We start from the raw sequence: 21,725 nt of genomic DNA, 5'->3' as shown, positions 1-21,725 counted from the left end.
CATTTGTATGTAATTCAATCAACATGAGAGTCCGAGACACATGTCTATGGTCCGAGAGAGAAAATAAACAGTTGATGTAATACTCGTTAGGTAATATTACTACAACTCTGTCATTTCCGCACCAAGCACATGACTACCATTGATGTATGACTACATTACCCAGAGGGCAGTAGGACTGCTGTGGTCTGTCACGATTGGATGGCGGGGTGTGTACGCCCCCTGTTCCCAGGAGGTGAATGGCAGTGTTGCCATTTCGGCTTATTATAAGCCACTTTGGCCTTATTTTTCTGTAAAGTTGCTGTAAAAATTGGTAGTTGCGGTTTTTGGGGTTTGTTACTAAAGTGTACTTGCTTTTTTTAGGCTTGATTTCAAATGTTTAAATTATGATTTAAACCAGTGGTTCTCAAATATTTTCATAAAAATGTTTTGTGCCAGGGTACAGGCCAGGGAGAATTTTGGTAATTGGCTATTTTGTCCAAAATGTTACAAAATAATATTTTAAAAATTGTCTTAAGTAATGTAAAGTATACATGATGTGAACATGCACGGTACATCATTATCAGACTTAATTCTATCCTTCAACTTCTTGTTGATGCCCCAAAATGACTGGATATACAGGTTGTGTAGCAATTTGTAGTAATTGTAGAAATATTAGACCTTAATTGTCGAATGTTTAAGCATGTTCTAATCATGTATATTGTACATATATATTGTACATATAGCCCATAGTGCCACCTATCCTGTTACCTTGGCTTTTCGGATGGTTGGTTTAAAGTGCTCATGTGTGGCCTATACTGAAAGATGCTTCTTTTGGGCTTGTTTTCCTAGACCTGGTTGCTTATTCGTCTCACAACATATGGCAACACTGGGTGAACGGTTGTGTGGAATTGCATTGCAGAGTGTCCTGACTGAGCTGACTGACAGAGTGTGTTCTTCCAGCTCTCAGCTTTTGCGAAACAAACAACAACTCCGGGGGCCGGGGGGGTCTGGGACTTCACTGCATGTCTAGCATGGCGTCTCACGGCACTATGCTGTGCTGTCGCCTCATATCCAGACAGAGAGGTGCATGCAGCAGCGGCAGGGAGTTCACAACACATGCGGGAAGACTGCTGGCACCCAGCGGGACTGGGAGCATTCAGAGGACTGGGAGCATTCAGAGGACTGACAGTGCTACGCACCCGGACAATAATGAAGAACTTCATGGTCATGGAGACCCGAGTCCATCACTTCCCAACTTCACCGCAGCATTGAAAACTAGGCCAACACAGGTAATTATTAGTTTAGTAGTATATAAAGCACTTGCCTCGATGTATTCACTCTTGTCATCGTTTATGGTAGCCGTGGATCCAAGACGGTCGTCTGTCGTCATGACCGTCGTGGATGAACTTCAACATAGTGTTTGCACTTTCTCCGTCTTTGGTCCGAGCATCTACATAAACGTTCAGATTTCAAATATAAAGTGCTTACCCCATGGCCACGGATGTTATAATTATGTACGGGCCCGCAGAAGTACCCCGTATCTTCCGTATTGTTCAATAAAACGCTTTTTAATCCAATCGGTGGCCATTTTATCATAGTTACGATGTATCAGAGTGCAATACACCTCCCAACCGATAGGGTCGCGTAGTTAAAAACATATGGAGAAAATACGGATACAATGGCCACCGATCGGATTAAAATGCTTTTTATTGAACAATATGGAATATACTGGTACTTCTGAGGACCCGTACAGAATTGTAACATCCGTAGCCATGGGTTAAGCTCTTTATATTTGAAATCTGAACTTAGATGTACGGGCCAAAAAAGGGAGAAGGTGCCAACACTATGTGGAAGTTCATCCATGACTGTCATATATATATGACTGTCATATAATATAATATATGACAGTCATGTATCAGGGCTAAAATATATCTAACTCATAACAGTTTGCACACTCATAAGGGTCTGTTTGGTTTCTAACTATCTGTCATTTAGCTGGGGACCCCCTGGCTGGGACCCTCTCTAACATAAAAGCAGTTTAAGGCCTTACATATAATACTGAATTTGTCTTTTTGAGACATTTATTTAATTTCATAATAATTTCTTTCCAGGACCCATTGAGACAGTACTGGTGTAACTGACCACAAACTGGACCATTTAAAACTGATGATCGTTCACCATAATAGGGTCAACAAAGTGTGTATTTTCAAATCTTGTGTATTTTCAAATATATATTACTAAGCTGGCTTATTAGAGAAACTGTCTTGTCTTAGTTGTATGCTCTTGTTCAAATCCATAACATAAGATATGGGAGGGAGGTTATTAATTTCTACATGGTACCCACATATATCAGCATATATTGTAAAACAATTATTTACACCACAAAATGACCAGGATTGAACGTGAACGACTGCGTGATTTCACCCAGTCTGACCTAGAGTGTGGATGACATTTGGTGCAGTAGTTACAGTTAAGGCCTGTCACAATTATTACATAATTGCCTATTTGAGATAATCGCAATTATTTTTGGCATAATCTTCATAATCATAATTTCCATGATGCAAAATTTTCATATAGTTTCAAACATAAAAAAAAAATATATATCATGACTTTTGTTTACGAAGCCTAAAAGGCAAAAATAATAATAATTTGTATTCATTATATTCCAATGTTCAACGACAGAAATGCAATTAAAGTGTTAATCGCAATTATTTGAGCAACAATTAATCGTCAAGTAAAATGTCATAATCGTGACAGCCCTAGTTATGTGTTAGTTTAGCCTGGCGGACAGACAGTTGCAGTATGCAGCTCACTGCTTTTCAGTGCTTTCAGGGTGAATGACCTGCTAGGACATTTCACAACATGTACAGTAAGGGTGTCTCCAAAGTTTCATTAACGGCTGTCAATGATAAAATTCATAAACACCATAGATTGAGTAGACTCATGATGAAAATGAGTGGCCAGTCAGTACGCAGTCCCTACATTTTAGTTATTGTTTTTGTATACAGGGAAAAGAGAGCGGGAATCATAACGTATCGGCCACATACCTATAGACGAGTGCACTAATAATAATATATTTTATTTCACTTTATATTTTACACAAATCTCAAAGTGCTTACATATATATATATTTTTTAAATGAATACAATTCTGATCAATGATAAGAGACCCCCTCCCCAACTATACACAGCTAAGAAAAAGTTTCAAGTTTAAAAACACACAAAGGCATCAAGACTGTCTTACCAGACTTTAACCTGCTGAATTAATGTTAAAGCAGCCTTTTATTATCATCAGTCCCCAAGTTATTTTCAGAAGTACGTGCAGCACGTGCTTCTGAAAATACAATACAGTTAACAGGGCAAAGATTGTTGCTGTTCAGTAACTGTGGCCTTAGCGGATTGTCTCGTTAGTTAGCTGTGTTTGACTCAGGTCTCAGGTCCACAAGCGTCACTCACATAGCAAAAGCTCATTCAAATTCGCTAGCGTACCTTATCTGTTTTCTGCCCCATTCAGCCTCACACTGAGGCACAAATTGTGCCTTACTGCAATTGCATTAAGTGGATCGACAAGCTTGCCTGTAAAATGAACAGAACAGTAAAGAATAATGCTGCCTTTAGGGTTGTTGCAACGGATTGCAGAAAACTGTCGATTTCTTAGCCTGTCGATTTGGCGAAGCTTCTTAACCATGTCGTGTACATCTATCCATTTGAGTAGGTCAGAAAAAAACTGCTAGAAAAATATTTTTCATAACCTTTTTTTTCCTTCATTCATTATTTATGTTTTTACCCAGGAACTGGCTCCCCCTGGGAGTCGGAGACGGAGGTTAGACGAGGACAACACACCCTTTTCAGCATTCCTGACTGACAACTTTGGCCGGAGACACAGCTACCTCCGCATCTCCCTGACAGAGAAATGCAACCTGCGCTGTAAGTAACGTTAGGCCTTATCAGAGTTCTCTGCCCACTGAAACGTCTGGTGAAATCTAAATTCAATGAATGGCCTAAAACTGGGTGGAAACTATTTAGAAATGTAATAAATAACAGCATCGCTGAACCAATGCACAGACTGTAGGCTGGTCCTTCAGATTGGGAATGTACTAGGTCGTCGTCGTCGTCGTCCAAACCCATGTAATGAATTAAGATTATCAGTAGATGGTCTGGCTCTGGCTACGCTTTTCCTTTCTGTACTGCCTATAGCAGTGGTTCTGAAAGTGGGGTGGTCCAGGGGGTCCCCAGCAAAATGTGTTAAAGGGATACTTCACTCTCGGGCCGGGGACACATTTAAAAAAAATATTAAAAATAAATGAAAAAAGTTATGGAAAATTCATGGCCCCCTCACACATTAGTAGGACACTGCGTGTCGTGAGGGGGCCATGAATTTTCCATAACTTTTTTCATTTATTTTTAATATTTTTTTTAAATGTGTCCCCGGCCCGAGAGTGAAGTATCCCTTTAATACAGTCACAATCATTTAACCACTTTATCCATATTTTATACGTTGGCTATTAAGAAAATAGCATATAAACATTGAAGCTCACTTTGTGCAGCGCTGCGAGCATGTACATCTGCTATTCTTTAACATCTTTGAGAAATTTTGAAAAAAACACTTTAACACAAATTCTCTCTTCTGGGGGCCCTGGCACAAAACATTTTCAGATGGGGGTCTGTGGCCAAACATATATCAATTTGGGAGTCCTTGGCATGAAAAAGTTTGAGAACCACTGCTATAGGGTGATCATCTTCAAATCATCAAACTCATATGGGTTCAGAAGAAAATGAAAGAAAAGGCATGATTGAATGCTATTCTTTAACCTCTTAAACCCTATATACACCATTGGACATCGTATAGCAAAACAGTTGATGTACAAGCTCACAGTCACAACACTTGTGAATCTGGTAATTCATAGCGCGGCACCGAGTGCCACGCTATGAGCTCATAGATCTGCTATTTTTGAAAAATCGTGAAAATGTGTGCAAATCTTTGAATATATATATTCTTAAAGCGAAAACCTTTAACTCAAATCTTTGCTTCTGGGGGTCCCTAGAACAAAATATTTTGAGATGGGGGTCCGCGGCCAAATACATATAATTTTAGGGGGGTCCTTGACATGAAAAAGATTGAGCACCACTGATATAGAAACATACGTTTTTCAGAATACTGTTGGGATCTAGGAGACATGTAGACTCGGCTTCAGGTCTTAATGGGTTAATGACGTGCCCAGAATAGGAATGCTAGAGCATTGGTTGTCAACGTGGGGTCCCCAGCAACAGTAGTTAATATCAGCATCACAATCATTTTAACCACTTCATCCATTTATATGTTGGCTATTCAAAAACGGCAGATCTACAAGCTCACAGCGCGTCAATATCGGATTCTTTTTTTTTAAATAAATCTTCTCTTCTGGGGGGTCCCTGGCACAAACTCTTTTCAGGGGTGGGGGTCCGCAGCCAAATCTCAATTTGGGGGTCCTTGACACGATTTTTTTTTTCAGAACTACTGTACTAGGGTTCATGTGGTTAAAGTCCTGTTCCTCTTTCTCAGGCCAGTACTGCATGCCAGAGGAGGGGGTGAAGCTCACCCCACGCAGCCAGCTCCTCACCGCCACGGAGGTGCTGACTCTGGCTCGCCTCTTCGTCAAGGAGGGCGTGGAGAAGATCCGCCTCACGGGGGGAGAGCCCCTCATCAGACCCGACGTGCTGGATATCATTGGTACGGTGCTATTTTGGAGACGAGGAAAAAAGTGGGGTTGATATAAGGCCAAAGAGCTTTTTATGGGTCGCAAGTAAATATCAGTTTTTTTTTTTAAGGTATCTAAATGTTTGAACTCTCTCAGTGCCAGACTTATTTCTGGCCGCGTTTACCCCACTGCCAGAGATTTTTCGATTTTCTTACCTTTTTTTCAAGTAGTCACAGAATATTTATCTCCATTATGATCGATCCCCTGATGGTTGCTAATCACTGAGGGTTATACTGTGTGGTTTCACAAATCAACGAGGTCATCGCGACCTCGTTGACATTAATTTTCTGCCTTTTGAAAAAAGATGTCTGGGCTAAAAATACATAGTAAAAAGAAAGTGCTCAGGAGCCGAGATACAGCCATTTTCAGTAATAAGTTAAACAAGAAGTGAATGGAGCAGCAAATCTTCGGATCACGATATCTTGGGTTCTGAACATTTTTTTCCAAAAAATTTTGATAACTCGTTCTTGGCACTCAGAGAGTTAAAATTATAATTTCGAAGAAAAAGTCATTTTGCACACCTACTGAGTGGACCGGTGCGTCGGAGTAATGAACTTGAAGGGCAAAAAAAGGGGGGAGTCCCGCATTCTGTCTTCACAACGTTACAACGTTTTGGTCACTCTGACCTTCATCAGGCATGCCTGATGAAGGTCAGAGTGACCGAAACGTCTTCACTTATTTTTGTTAGTGAAGACAGTATGCGGTACTCCCCTTTTTTTGCTCTTATTATTGCAAAAGATTGTTTTTAAAATGTCACTGTTGTGCTCATATATGGAGCTGACTGATTTGTTTGCGCCTGATGCCATGACAACACATTGAGGTTAGACAACACACTCCATATTTGGGCGTAGCTGCATTGGGAACTCCTTATATGGTTATGGCTGAGTCATGGTGAGCGCGAAGCTTATAGATGTGAACTTGTAGACTGGCTATTTCCACAATTTTTTATATGGGGCTTCATAATGTATTCTTTTTTTAGTTTGTGTCGTGGGGAAACAACAAATGTATCTTTTGGGTGTTGAGCCACTAATGTAAAGGGTGAAATATATTTACTTTTATTCTTGATATTCCATAACTCCAGTGCACAATGGAAAAGTCAACAATGTTAGATTCATGCTTTTGTAAGTACACTCTTCGATGATGACATTCGACAGGTCGGTCCACCTGTGTGTACAGTAGATAGTGTGTCACCTGTCTGTCACTTAAACTACCATAATCTCGGGTTTGGTGTGATAACAAGGAGTGTCTTAATAAAAAAGAACACTAACCATGCCTCGATTTTGCAGGTTCTTTATCTGTTTTACCAGTGGCAGTTGAAAGCTGCTTTGCGCATTAATTTATGTTGTTGTGACACTTGGCCAGCTTGCACTGCAAATAAATGGCTTTCGTGAGTTTAACTTTATGACTAGGCGAATGTTGTGACAGGCCTTTTCCGACAAATGACCGTTCAGGAACCAAAGGCCATCAATGATTCATAAACTTGCTTCCCTCTGTGGACTAGATTTGTTGTAAGTGTCACAAGGACTAAAGCAGAGTTCCCACCATGCATTCTTTCAGTTTAAAGGGTGCAAGGGTGGAATGGATTCGCTGCGCCGCGGCTGCATGTTTGGTCCTATGACGTGTTATCCTACCATCTTAATTCATCGCTTGATCTGGGTCACAATAAGATCACACTCACGAATGCATGATTAATGCAAATAGGAAGATGTGGGGATAGTGTACAGACTTAAGTTACATATTACTTTAGTTACTTTCCAACAGTTGATGCGGTACATAGCGGCACGAGTAGAGAGGCCACCTGAGAAACAGACGGTCCCAGATTCCATCCCCGGCAACGCGTGGAGGCGTCTCTGAGAAAGACTCCCACCGTCCCAACACCTAACTACCCCCCCCCCCCCCCCAATCAGCTGGGTGGAGCTGAAATTGGAAATTCCCCGCAGGATCAAATAGGTCTAATTACTATCCAATGATAATGTTCCAGCAGATAGAAGCCACTGCTGGTCATGTGAGGATCAGCAGTAAATTGCCACGGTCACCTGACTGATCCCCCGCTGGGACCTCCCATGACTCTATATGGGGGGCTATATATATCAAAACCGATATTTAGAACCAGTAACAGACTTAATCTTGCACCTGTAGGTTAATCGATTAATCAAAGAGCAGTGTATTCTTTTATATGTATAATTATTTTTTTATTTCTTCATTGATTTTTTTTTTTTTACTAAATCGATAAGTCGTATTAACCACTTAACTCTGTATTATACTTGGCTGCACTACAGTGGCGTAAAATACACATCGTGAAAATAGCCGATCTAGATCGGCTATTTTCTTTCATTAATCATATCATAATTGAGGCAAAAGTTTGAAATAGCCGTGATATTGATTTGAAGTCATATCGCCCAGCCCTAGTGGGAAAGACACTTCAGTGAAGTGGATTATTTGTGTTGTTAGGTAGAACCAACACGTGGTCTTTATGGGTATATCGTGTGTGTGTCTTTGTAAGTGGAGTCACATGGAGTTCACCATGACAGTGATACAGTTATTAAAAAGATGGAGCAGATATGCCAGACTCCACCGCAGTCATTTCTGTCGTCTTCTTTGTTCTTCCAGGTAGTTGGCAGTCTCTCTCTCTGTGTATTCTATATTTCTCAGTAACATTGTAGGGGCGTTTATTGTACTGATAATACTGTCGACATTGTCAACCATATCAGTGTATTCTGTCATGTCGTAACCACACTGTGATTGTGTGTGTTTGCTTCGGTTTTGCCTAAGCATAGGTGGGCCTGTCACAATTATTACATAATCGCCTAATCGCAAATATTTGAGATATTCACAATCATTTTGTATAATCATTTCCTACACATATTTTTCATACATCCAAAAATAGCAGAAAGAACTGATCTATAAGCTTACAACGTGTCACTTTGTAAGCTTGTAGATCAGCTATTTAGGTTTTGATTTAATTGACTCATATATCGTATCTGTACCTTAACTGCTGTGCTGCCTCTCTCTCTCTCTCTCTCTTTCTCGATAGCGGAGCTGAGGAAGTTGGAGGGCCTCAAGACCATTGCGGTCACAACCAACGGCATGAACCTGGCCCGCATGCTGCCCAAGCTGAAGGACGCGGGCCTCGACCTCATCAACATCAGCCTGGACTCCCTGGTGCCCGCCAAGTTTGAGTTCATCGTCAGAAGGAAAGGTACGGCAGTGTGGAAGGCAGTGGACTGCTGCAGCGCCAAATGCCTCCAATGTAGGGGGGCAACATTTAATCAAACTAATCATTTTAATTAAACTAGAAAAAGTACAAGCCCTTCGGGCACGTGTATGAGGTAGCATTTGGTGTTAGAGTAGAGTGTTTATTCTATCCTATGTAAGTTAAGCAACGTATGCTTTATTTGAAAAATATACTACTTGCAACTTTGGGGTCGCTGGTATAAAAAGGACAGTGCTCACACAGTTTTGAGGACAGACACGGACAAAAGCTGTGAGGGGATGCACACACACGCACGCATGCACGCACGCACGCGCACACACACACACACACACACACACCGTTCCTTAGTAGCTGACTGGCAGAACGGAGGCATGGCGGGGAGGAGTCGGCTACTGACTTTGTAACTCTCACACACACACACACGTTAGTTAGTACTCACTGGATGAAGAGATAAGGTAGGTGGCGAGTAAGCAAAGCAAAGTTTGTTATTTACCCAGGGTGTTGGACTAAGTTAACACTTATTTACAGCCAGGCCCTGCATGGAAGCCTTGCTCAAGGGCTATTCAGCGGTGATTCATGATTGATGTGATGAATTGGGGAATCGAACTAGGGACCTTCCGGTATCAAGGCCGCCCCTCTAACCACTAGGCCACCGCTGCCACTAAAGTAGTACAGAGTTTGTAACTGATGCGCACGCGTGCACGAGAGAGAGACATTCAACACGCTGTAGTAATGAAATAAGTAGCAGGATTTGTTAGCGTGTACATTAAAGCAAGTAAGTGAACAAAATTAAGTCACTCTCTCTGTCTCACACACACACACACACACACACACACACACACACACATACTGACACACATCTTAGTTAGTACTCACTGGATGAAGAGATTAGAGAGGTGGGGGAAGAGTACTGAGTTTGTAACTGACACACGTGCACAAACACGATAATCCATCTGGGGGATATAAAAAAATTCTCCCAAAACCTTAAAAAAATAGCCTATCTATTATAAGCTCACAACGTCTATTGATGTGTTTGCATAGTGAGTTTGAATATTGCCTATTTTAGATATTTTGGTGCAACCAATTTAGTTGATTATAAAAAGTCAGTTTGAATTGTTTCGCATCGATTTGTTGATATATTAAAAAACATTACGATGTATAAAAACGCTTTAATTAATCGGACAAGTAACCAATAAAGGAAAATAATCGATTGTTGCAGCCTTGAGTGCATTTAAATATTAATTAAAATGTCTCATCTCTGAATATTGTATATTATATTTATCACATTCCAAGGTAAGAGTTCATTAGCATACAGTCAGATTGTTCTAACAATCGGCTACAACAATAAAGGTCATTACACACCGGCGATTATGCAAATAAATGCAAAATTCGCACTCGTTCCGAATGATTAAAAGACGCTTTTTCGCTTCGCTTTTTCGCTCCATGGAAGCTTGCATTGACTTTATATTTAAAAAAAAATATTATTCGCATGAAAAAATCGCCCCCGGTGTGTAAGGAGCTTTAGTCTTCAAAGCGTAAAGTCTAACATACTGTAGCTCTGCCAATGGTATTTTCGTCTTCCGCTTATAACCCTGGCACCAGCAGATCTTTACTTTTGTTGCCTAAAATCAATACTCGTACTCTAGTTGCCAACTGGGTGCAACCCACTAATTTACTTAAAGAGCATGAGTGCTTTTATCGCACAGTGGGGGGCCAGAGGGGTGGAAAGGAGTTGACAGAGTGACAGAGCTCTGGGCGGTAACGTGTCTGGAAGACTGATGCACTGTGTGACATTAGAAAGGGAGAGACTGAAGGGGAGAACTAGAGAGTGACAGCATTAGCTGTACCTAGGGCTGTCACAATCATGACATTTCACTTGACGATTAATGGTCATACAAATAATTGCGATTAACGATTTTTAATTGTGCTTTAAGCGTTGAAGATTGGAACATACAAATCCAAATTATTTGCCTTTTTTAGGCTTTTGAAACAATAACTGTCATATCTGCACAGGGAAGATATGACAAATAACTGAAACATACACAGAAATGAGCGGTACCAATAATCACAATAAATAATTTACTATGGCCAAAACAGGCCATCATTTATAATTGTAGACTTAATTTATTTATTTTTATAGTGGATAAAAAAAAAAAAAGTTTGAACATGTATGGACATTTTCCAACAGATGAATTTATGCAGATGAACATACACAATTCTGACAAATATGCTAAATAATTGTGAATATCTCAAATAATTGTGACAGTCCTAGCTGTGCTCAGAAAAAAGAAATAAAGAAAAAGACCGTAGCCAGTGCTCTTCCACTAGGATGTTTTTGGTAGAGTGTTGAGTGTTTAAAATGCCACTGAGGGACTGAAGGCAGCAATTGCTCAGGAGGTCGAGTGGTCCTCTTGAAATCGGAAGGTTCCCAGTTCAATCCCCAGCTCCTCCTGGCTGAGTTGCGAAGTTGGTGTGTTGCATGATTACCTCCACCACCGGTGTGAATGTGTTTGGAGAAAGGCTTTATATATTAAATGCAGTCCATTTACCCTTTATGTGGCCTGTTAAAATGTGTCTTCTGCTAGCTAGATGACTCTCATCTAGCTCAGTGGTTCTCAACCTGTGGGTCGGGACCCCCAGGGGGTCCCCACATGATTTGGGGGTAAACAACAAACTAAACTATAAAAACTGGTCAAACATTGGCCAAATTGTATAAGAAAGAATAATATAAAATAATATAAGAAAGAGGCAAACATTGTGAAAATAGCCGATCTACAAGCTCACAACGCCCCGTGTTGCGAGGTGTGAGCTTGTAGATCTGCTATTTTCACAATATTTATCTCTGGAACAGAGTCAAACAAAAAGCCACTACTCCATTTCAAGTGCTTGTCAGGTTGGGGGGTCCCCAGTTCAAATATGATTATTTTGGGGGGTCAAGGCCTGAAAAGGTTGAGAACCACTGATCTAGCTTACCCAAATTAGTACACAATTTACGGATAGTGCATTTTGGCTGGCTGTTTAGGTTCTCATTATGTCATTTGACAGCTGTTGTGTTGTGAGAAGTCATGCAAGGCAGAAATGCAGCAACCGTAGCCTCGGGTGTGCTGGAATATCGATTCAACTAACAGAAATGAGCTTTAATATAGATGAAAACACAACTTCTTGTGTTTTCATCTAAACAAAAGCTTATTTCTATGAACCACACCTTGCCAGTCAGACCTTGATGGTTTACTGTTATGTTGCTCTGATTACAACTGAGGGTTTGCAAGGAATGGCTGTTTATATAACAGGTCTATGACAATGTGCATCTCTTGTCCAAAGTGACAAGAAATAGAGAAGTACAAGTGTGCAATAGAGAGAGCCCATTTAGACCTGAGGCCAATTCTAAAAACACTTACGTTTTCTGAAAAACTTCAAATATTTATTAAAAAACAGATGTATGTTGCTATATACAGACAGATATCCCGTCCTGAAAGGTATAGCTACAAATAGGTTCCCGCCCAAAATGGGTTAATGGTAAATATACGATTTGTGTAGCAATCAAAAAGAAAATTAAATGATGAAGTGAAATAAAGCAGACAAAACTAAGCAAAAACAGCATTTGTGAAGTGATCGGAACAGAGACGGCATAAAAATAAAGGTTTTTCAAAACATTTTGCCTACAATAACATGCCAAAAATAGGGACCCAAGGTTAAAATGGTTAAGAGTCACTTTCAGGTCATGGTACATTTCAGTGACAGTTTCACCACAGCCCTCTTATCTGTTGAGTTTTATGGCTTGCTACACGTTCACCAGCCTTCCCTTTCTCACACAGCCATTCTTGCCTAGAAATACTGTACCGCAAAAGATTGCATTGCAAGAGACTTAGGCCTCAATGTTTTTATTGGTCAAATAAAGATTTTTATAATACAGAGCTCATAAACCCAAAGAAAAGTGTAATGCTAAATATGCGAAATATTATTCAAGGCGTCGTTCTATGATGGTACATGGACTCAATTTAAGCCTGTAGTTGGAGTTGTTACCATGAAATTACTTGCTCTTTCTCAGGGTTCCACAAGGTCATGGAGGGCATTGACAAGGCCATCGAGATGGGCTACAACCCAGTCAAGGTAGCATTACGCACGCACGCACCCCCCCCCCCACACACCCTTTCATGTCTGTTTTCTGTTTCACTCATATAAAGTTTCACATTACTTGTCTTGAAGAATGCAGGATACAACTGCACACTGAACATCTCCCAAATCAAGGGAATGGTGTTGCAATTTAAGGACCTAGAATACGTTCGTAACAAGCTAAATGAAATGATTTATTTGAATTTGTGTGTGTGGATTCTAAAATCCTTAGGCCAATGTTGCCTAGACAGGGTGGTACTGTTAGTTTTTAACCTTGTTAACATGCAATGGGAGCGATGAAAGCAGCAGCTGTGTCCTACATACACACTACTTTAGGACTCTGTAGTCCACTGTTTCTCAGTCAAATGGACCCTTACGGGTTTGTAACTTTGAGAGATTAAAACATCGTTTTTTTATCCCCATGCCAGTGTTTATTACCTTAAATTGACAATCTTTGAAGTGCCGTGGAAGCCACGTTGTGTACACGGAAGTAAACAAAGAGTGTCCGGGGGGTGGGGGAGGGAGCGATCACCCGTTAAAAATTAAGGGAAAAAAAATCTCAGCTAGAAGTGTTTTTCTACAAATCCTAACATTGGAGCGGACGGAAATGGCGTTTTTTGGGATGACTTCACATCAGCCCATTCCTTCTCTGAGCGGCGAGGGATCATTCCTAAGTTGTGTTAGAGCCCCTTTTGTGGAATTAAAAAAAAAAATGTTTGGAAAGAACGCATATCTGCGTTCTTGTTAGGCAAGTGATGGATTTGAAAGAACGCATATCTGCGTTCTTGTTAGGCAATGTGTTAAAAAAGCACTGAGGATTTTACAGTGATGGTTGGAGGCTCCAGTACAGTTTAGTCCAGTGAATCTCAAGATTTTTAATTTCAGCGTGTAAGGACCCCCAGTTTGATATGCATTAGACCACGGACCCCCATTTGATAGTTTTCTTTTTCTTCTGGGAGCCCAATCTACACTGTATAATACTCAGTGTTAATTTAACTCTTGAGAGTGTACAAATGTAACCAAATGGACCCGCAAGGGTCAGAGTCTGTCAGAGTTAGAGACCCATAATAAGGGTCCATTTTGGACCGCTGGTGGTACCCGCACCTGCCATTGAGAGACATTGCAGTAGTCCAATCTTGTGTTACTGCCCTCTGCAGGTGAACACTGTGATCATGCGGGGCCTCAATGAAGACGAGCTGCTGGACTTTGTTGCCCTGACGGAGAAGAAGCCACTGGACGTGCGCTTCATCGAATACATGCCCTTTGATGGTGAGTAAAATATCAGCTGTGGAACAGGGTGTTTTATTTATGAACTTTGGCAATAAATAATTGTCTATATATTTTGTGAACTGCCTTTATATTTCCATGCTTATATGCTTTCCAGGTAACAAGTGGAACTTCAAGAAGATGGTAAGCTACCAGGAAATGTTAGACCACATAAGACAGCAGTGGCCCACCCTGGAAATGCTTCCCACTGCACACACAGACACGGCCAAGGTCAGAGCCACCGTCGGACCGAATATCTGAATAAAATCTGGTGCTGGAATAGCAGCCCAAATAACATCTTTTACCAATTATTAACTAATTAAAGGTCTATACCACGTAATTAAAGCTATAGTCCTTCTCATAGCTGACCTAAGTGCAAATATGACGTGAAGCTCTTTATTGCATGCCATCCCCTCTCTCCCCCACCTTTCTCCCCTGTCTCTCTGTTTAAAGTCTCTGTCTGGGATACATAAAAAAAAACAATAATGATATGATAATAATCTACAATAATTATAATAATAAGGTCTTCATGTAGTTAAAATGTTCAAAACCAATATGTTTTTCACTCCCTTCTTTGTTTTCCTTCCTGTGACAGACATTTAAAGTGCCAGGCTTCAAGGGTCAGGTGGGCTTCATCACCTCCATGTCCGACCACTTCTGTGGCTCCTGCAACCGCTTACGCATCACTGCAGACGGTAACCTCAAGGTAATGTGTGTGTGTGTGTGTGTGTGTGTGTGTGTGTGTGTAAATTCTCCCAAGTCTTCCAAAAATCTTCAATAATAGTGAGAACAGCAGGTCTACAAGTACTATTACATTACTATTATTATATCGTCTCTGTCCAAAACTGTTACTTTTCAGGATTCAAATTCAAAAGTAGCAGATCTAAAAGCTCAAAACTCGTCGCTTCGTGCCGCGTTTGAAGCTTGCTGTAGTATGATCAAGTGGGGCGTTACTTTACGGAAAAAAACACAAAGTTAAAACATGGAGGTATGAGGTTTCTGCCCGACAGCGACGATATAGGGCTTAAGTGGTTACTTGGAACAGTCTCTTCCCTTGTGTCTGCATTGCTGTATGTTTCAGACTCTCTCTCTGTCTCTTCACCCAGGTGTGTTTGTTTGGCAACTCAGAGGTGTCACTCAGGGATGTGCTGCGCTCCGGGGCGCCGGATGAGGAGCTACTGCAGATCATCGGCGCTGCTGTGGGCAGGAAGAAGAAACAGCATGCAGGTGTGTGTGTGTGTATGTGTGGTCAGAGAATGCCATGTAGTCCATACCTCTGGTGGTAAGAGACAGAAGGAGGTGAAAAATAGATTCTTTGAGTTTTCTTTGAGTCCTGTGAGAGTCACCTGATGTGCACTGCATTTTCCTGTGGAATGATTCCAATAGGCCATAAATCATGCGGTTTTCAGAATGTATCTCATCTTTTCTTTTCTCCTTTCAGTCTCTGTTGATCTTTTCTGTTCTCGTCTCAAAATGTCTCTTCACTGTTCTCGTCTCAAAATGTCATCATGGCTTAGTTTCTTTCAGTCTCTTTATTGGAGTTTAGTTTCAAGGTGTTTATTGTCACATGCTCTTACAATACAGCTGGTCGCAGCATTATAGGCAGTGACAGTCATGTAAGTTTCCTCAACAGTGTGCATAACCACAAAAGAATAAATAATGCACAGCAGGCTTCATCACCTCAGCCGTGTGACTGTCTAAAGAGGAACTCATTCGTTTTATGGAGCAGAGGTGCATAGCCCGCATAGCCGGTAGCGGTAAAGGAATGAAGATTGATGTGGCACAGAGTTGGATATGACACACTGACTAGATGGTCTTAGGCTTGATTTATACTTTCACAAAATAGCCGATAATATACAAGCTCGCAACGGATCACATCGTATCGCAGTGCTATGCGTTGTGAGCTTGTAGATGAGCAATATTTGGCACGCAACTATAAATCGGGCTTTAGACATTCTGCTTCATCAGCATATCCCTTCACGTGTCCCAGTGTTAGTAAATGCATTAAACATACTGATCTAAGAATCAGTAAAGGCTTGAATAAAAAGATTCAAGAGTATGACCTGTGGTGAATTAGAAGCACTTAAACACAAAGAGCATGCTTCACAACAATGGGTCCTCAACAAGGGATGCCTTGATATTTGGTATTGAAGTATATTAAAGGTAGGGTAAGTGATATTTTTGGTTAAAACAAAAAGTGTTTTGTTAAAAGTTAAAAGTTGTGATAGTAATCATTGCTATAGCGTGTTTGTTCGGTAGTAGGGGTCTCTGCGTCTCTCCAGCTCTTTAAACAGAAACTACATTTTCAGTTGGGTGGCCAATCTTCAGGCAATCAGGAGAGAGTACCCATTTATCAGCTTCAATTTTGTCTGCTCATTTCTTTGTATATGATCGTTATTTCTATTGTATATTAACATACTCTACCATACAGGTTGATTATTTTATTCACACAAAACAAGGTATGGATTACTGCTTTGAGATTAATGGTAAATAATGACAGCACTGGCAAACATTATTAACCAGTGCGTCTCAAAGTGGGTTCGAGGGATTCTCAGGGTTCCCTTGTTGAGGGGGTTCTAACTTAACCCTTACAAGTCTGTAACTCTGACAGTTAAGGGGGGTCCTTGAAATTTAAAAGTTTGAGAAACACTGTTTTAAACAATACATCATTCTTTACTTTTTTTTTTACGACTACTACAAATATCTGTCTTCCTCTATGCAGGCATGCACAGTATCTCCCAGATGAAGAACAGACCTATGATCCTCATCGGTGGGTGATGTGGCTGTACGTAAAATGGCTGTTTTACGGTGCTTTGATAAATATACTGCATCTTCACTTTAAAAAATTATGTTACTGGGAATATAGTCACTGTCGATTGGAAACCTTGTATCTTGTATCTTATCCCTCACCCATAAATCAATGCTATTGCTATGTATATGGGTTTAAAATAAATTAACCAATGAATAGCATTAGAGATTGTGACTAAATCTTATAACTCCACTGGATCCAATGGAACACAGGTTTTAATTTTTTCCCCATTTCCAGAAACCTGAACATACAGTAAAAGGTTTCCACCCGGCAGCGACAATATACAGTATTAGTTGTGTTCTTTCATTGCTTATAAGTTATGATATTCCGTAACACCCTCCTTGTCTGACAGGCACCACGTGCAGAAGGACTCTTTCTCTGCCAGAGTCACAAGACAGCCAGGGGACTGTCCCCTCCGTTTCCCCGCCTACAGACCCACTCCTCACCCAGCACACGTCTCCTCAGCTGTACCGCTCGGGCAGTGTGGGAGTCCTGGATGGTGAGGATGTTTCGTGCCTTTCAGACAGCACTGTTTCAACAGGGGCAGCTAATGTTTACTGCTCGGGGACCTCTGAAAGAGGGGGTTCCCGTCTTAGTCTGCATGAAAATGAAGGAGACCATCATGAGACTGGCGACTTCTGCACTGCAGCACACTTCTGTTCGTCTCCGTTCGTTAATGTACTGCCTCTCACCCGCTCTCGCACCATGAGAGCGGACTACGCTACACGCACAAAACCACCGAGTCATTCTGACACAGGATGTCTCGGGTACGCACACACCTGGGGTCCTAATGTCACGAAGAGACACTTGACAGGGACCCCAGGAATTAACATGTTTTGCACACTACTAAAGGATGCCAAAATAAGTCCCTCCAAACACCACAGTGTTAGACTATGCCATGGACAATCTTCCAGTGACGACCACAAAGCCAAAGTGATATCATCGGAGCCCGATTCAGACCCAAATCTCCCCAACGACAGTGACGAGGTGGATGGTACGACCACTGCCAAGCTGACCCACACGGACGCCCAGGGTCACGCCGCCATGGTGGACGTCGGCGGTAAAGTCCCGACTCGCCGAACCGCCACAGCGCGTGCCACCATCATCCTCGGCCCCGTTGCCTTCCGGCTGTTACGGGACAACCAGCTGGCTAAGGGCGACGCTCTGGCCGTAGCGCAGCTAGCCGGGATAATGGCTTCCAAGCAGACCTCGGCGCTGATCCCGCTCTGTCACCCGCTCCCCTTGGACCACGCCTCGGTCTCCTTCGAGCTCGACGAAACGAGGAGCGCCGCCGTGATCACAGCGAGCTGCCGCACCACGGGCAAGACGGGAGTGGAGATGGAGGCGCTGACTGCCGCTACGGTGGCGGCGCTCACGCTCTACGACATGTGCAAGGCAGTGAGCCACGACATGGTCATCACGGACATAGAGCTGGTCACCAAGACGGGAGGAAAGAGGGACTTCCACCGTCAACCCTGAGCGTTTTTTATCTAGTCAATTACCACAAAAAAAAGATAATTACTGTACATCAGTGGTTCTCAAACATTTTAATTTCAAGGACCTCCAGTTTGGTATGCAATTAGGCCATGGACCATGAACTCTTGCACAAATGGAACCAAATGGACCTGTTAGGGTCTAGGACTCTAGGTCCATTAGGTTCCATTTGTACACTCTTACAGGGCCAAGACAAGTGTTAGTCTGAAGCAAAAACTCTAATGGCAAGTGTGATTAAGAAAATGTGTAATCTGTGTTTAAAACGGGTATAAAACACCCACACACACACATTTACAGTAGACACATTGTGAAAATGTATTAATTGACTTTCACTCAACTAGTTAGTGAAAATCCTCGAAGCTCGCCGTCGCTGTAGAGGCAGCATTCAATAGAATCAGTGTAGTATAGCTGAAACACTCTGGTGTTCATGCATCAATTAGAACACCGTCACTGAGTCTGGCCTGGAAGACATGAAAATGAAAATTCATGTCACAATTGGCAAAGTATGCAATTAACGATATTAATAATAAAGATCAACTTATTAAGAAAACTTCTTAAAAAATCTTCTGGCAAGTGTCATTACGAAACTTTGTTTAAACATATAAAAAAAAAAAAAAGACACACATTTAGACACATTGTGAAAGATTTCCCCCTTTTTCATTTCAAATAATCGACTTTCAGTCATAAACCCCCACCCCCCCTCCTTTTTTTTCTTGTTACACATTTCAAATAAATGTGACAATTTGCTCTACAGTATATACAGTATGTGCTTTCCAGAAATGTTGGCGTCAGCTGAAAAACAAGCCCACGTTCTGAACACCGTGGTGATTCTGAGTTGGAGTTTAACTACTAGGCTACTAACATTTCCTATTTTGCTTGACTTTGAGGGCGATCTCCGTGTTCTCAGGTGTGGAATTTGGCAAGTGGAACGCTGTCATCGAGTCTGGCCTGGAAGATATGAAAATTCATGTCACAATTGTCCTGGCAAAGAAATTGCAATAATAATGATCAAATATGCTTCAAACTATGGCGCCATCACTTTACCTAGACATATCTTTTTAGTTATTATTTTAGTGAGTTATGTTTTTAACAAATAGATAACTTAAGATTGCCGTGTGTGGGACTGATTGTGAATGTGCTACTGTGTGCTAGAAAGTGATTGAAAACACCTGAAATGTAATAGAGAATCACAGCCTGTCTTACAGACACCCCCAAATGTATTAAGTACATTTGCTCCGGTAGTATTGTCTTCTGTTCCATCTGGGATGGCTGGGATCCACCCTGGATACTGGTCTTATGTAGACCGTGTCGTTAATCTTGACATCTGTGGGAGCTGTGGATCCACTACTAGCATGACCACCGAACTGGGAAGTCAAATGATGTGTGGTGCAGCAAAAACAACAGATCTACAAGCTCACAATGCTTGTAGATCTGCTAAATTTGCCACGCAAGACTGTCATACGGCAAAGTATAAATCAGGCTTAAGTGGTTAACTCTGACAGTTAAAATGTAATTTAAAATATGATTATTTTTTAATGCAGTTTTCTTACTGAATTAAATGAATGCCTTTTCAACACATTAATGAATGCCTTTCTGTGACATGGATTGCCAAGTTCTGTCATCTTATGCTGTATAGCAGGGGTTTTCAACCGGTGGTCCGCGGACCACTGGTGGTCCGTGGAGGTATTGCAGGTGGTCCCTGGCCCCCCAAAAATAAAAAATTAAACTTTTTATTTTTACTTTTAATAACTTACAAGAGTTCTTACTGTATGGTGTGTGTGTGATATGAAATGTGAGCTTACCATAATCACAGTAATCCTAATCATATTCCATCATATTCAAACAAAATCACTGTATTTTATTAGATATTATATTGATATTATAGCTATTTTCTCCAGCTCCCTGTGGTGCACCACCACTATTGTGCGTGGTGGGTCCATCATAGACCCACCCCACACAATAGTAGTGCCATCATAGACCCACCCCACACAATAGTGGTGGGGGCACTACTATTGTGTGGGGTGGGTCTATGATGGACCCACCACGCACAATAGTGGTGGTCCCCAGGTTGCTTTTAGTCAGGATGGTGGTCCCTGGGTCAAAATCAGTTGAAAACCCCTGCTGTATAGCATAGTCTCATGTTATGTAGCTTGTAGCATTGTAGCCTACTATAGGATACAGTAGAAAGAAAATACAATACAACTGATTTCAGCTCTGCTCATACAGTATATGACATGATTTAGCAGTGTTTCCCAGAGTGGGTAACAGTAATGTCAGTGCCATAGAATGTATTATTGATTTATTATATTAATGCCTATATCTATCTGCAACATAATTGAAACAGAGGGATTGACCAGAGTTACAGTTTGTCTCTGTACCTCTAGATGGCACTCCTGTCTCATTTTCATGTGTCAAGTTTTACTGCAAGCTTTTAACTGACTAATAGACTATATGCTAATAAATAATCTCAGTGTATCATAACAGCCTTTCATAACTTTTTGTAATGCCAATGTGTGAACACCAAAAACAAAAAAGAAAGACAAAATGAATTATCTGTAATGTGTAATAATTTTTTTAGGATCACCAAATAACACTTATTATACTTATTGATTATGGCATTTAACCACTTAAAACCCATATGGTTGAGCGGAGTGCCTCAGGGCTCTATACTAGTGTATTTTCTGTTATTGTGGGGAAAGCTTTCGCTGAAAATTGCCGCTCGACAAGCTCACAACCGATCTGCTATTTTCTGCGAGGTGCGAAAGCTTTCTCCACGATACAGTTGTTGGGGTTTAAGTGGTTTATGTATTTTATTTACTTTCTATTCCATTCACTGTGTAATATAAACCCTGGATATTTTGGTATCTTGTACAGTGGAGTACAAATGTATAAATGCTTGTTGTGAGCGACTGAGGATAAAACATCTGTTATGAAATTACACTGGATTCTTTATATAGAATTAAATTGTTCTGAGTTCTGACCAATGAATATTCTCATGAATATATTATGCCCATATATGGAGATCCCTGATGTTATAAGTATATGGGACTATATGGACATGGCATATAGGGGCGGGTCACTGTTCTGAAAAGTCCTTCTGCAGTGGTATATAC

At 41.2% G+C, this 21,725-nt stretch overlaps 1 protein-coding gene across 3 annotated transcripts; it reads left to right on the top strand.

Moving 5' to 3' along the window:
• The first annotated feature begins 928 nt into the window (after positions 1 to 928).
• Positions 929 to 21,550, top strand: mocs1 (molybdenum cofactor synthesis 1). 3 transcript variants are annotated; one of them, XM_080414506.1, is made up of 12 exons: positions 929 to 1,268; positions 3,770 to 3,905; positions 5,521 to 5,688; positions 8,751 to 8,915; positions 12,979 to 13,040; positions 14,201 to 14,312; positions 14,428 to 14,453; positions 14,905 to 15,015; positions 15,416 to 15,536; positions 17,032 to 17,079; positions 17,471 to 20,253; positions 20,747 to 21,550. In XM_080414506.1, exons 1-11 carry the CDS (start codon positions 1,002 to 1,004, stop codon positions 18,595 to 18,597), a joined length of 2,343 nt encoding a protein of 780 aa, XP_080270632.1. In that variant the 5' UTR covers positions 929 to 1,001; the 3' UTR covers positions 18,598 to 20,253; positions 20,747 to 21,550. The 3 variants fall into 3 exon arrangements, with proteins under 3 accessions (XP_080270632.1, XP_080270631.1, XP_080270633.1); XM_080414505.1 differs by having other exon boundaries at positions 14,428 to 14,540; XM_080414507.1 differs by lacking the exon at positions 20,747 to 21,550 and having other exon boundaries at positions 14,428 to 14,540; positions 17,032 to 17,094; positions 17,471 to 17,608.
• The last annotated feature ends 175 nt before the right edge of the window (positions 21,551 to 21,725 follow it).

This window comes from Gymnoscopelus braueri (assembly GCF_963280865.1).
Source record: "Gymnoscopelus braueri genome assembly, chromosome: 19".
In the NCBI taxonomy this organism is placed as follows: domain Eukaryota; kingdom Metazoa; phylum Chordata; class Actinopteri; order Myctophiformes; family Myctophidae; genus Gymnoscopelus; species Gymnoscopelus braueri.
Note: the sequence above shows the minus strand (reverse complement) of the source record. Positions and strands in the feature narration are given on the sequence as shown.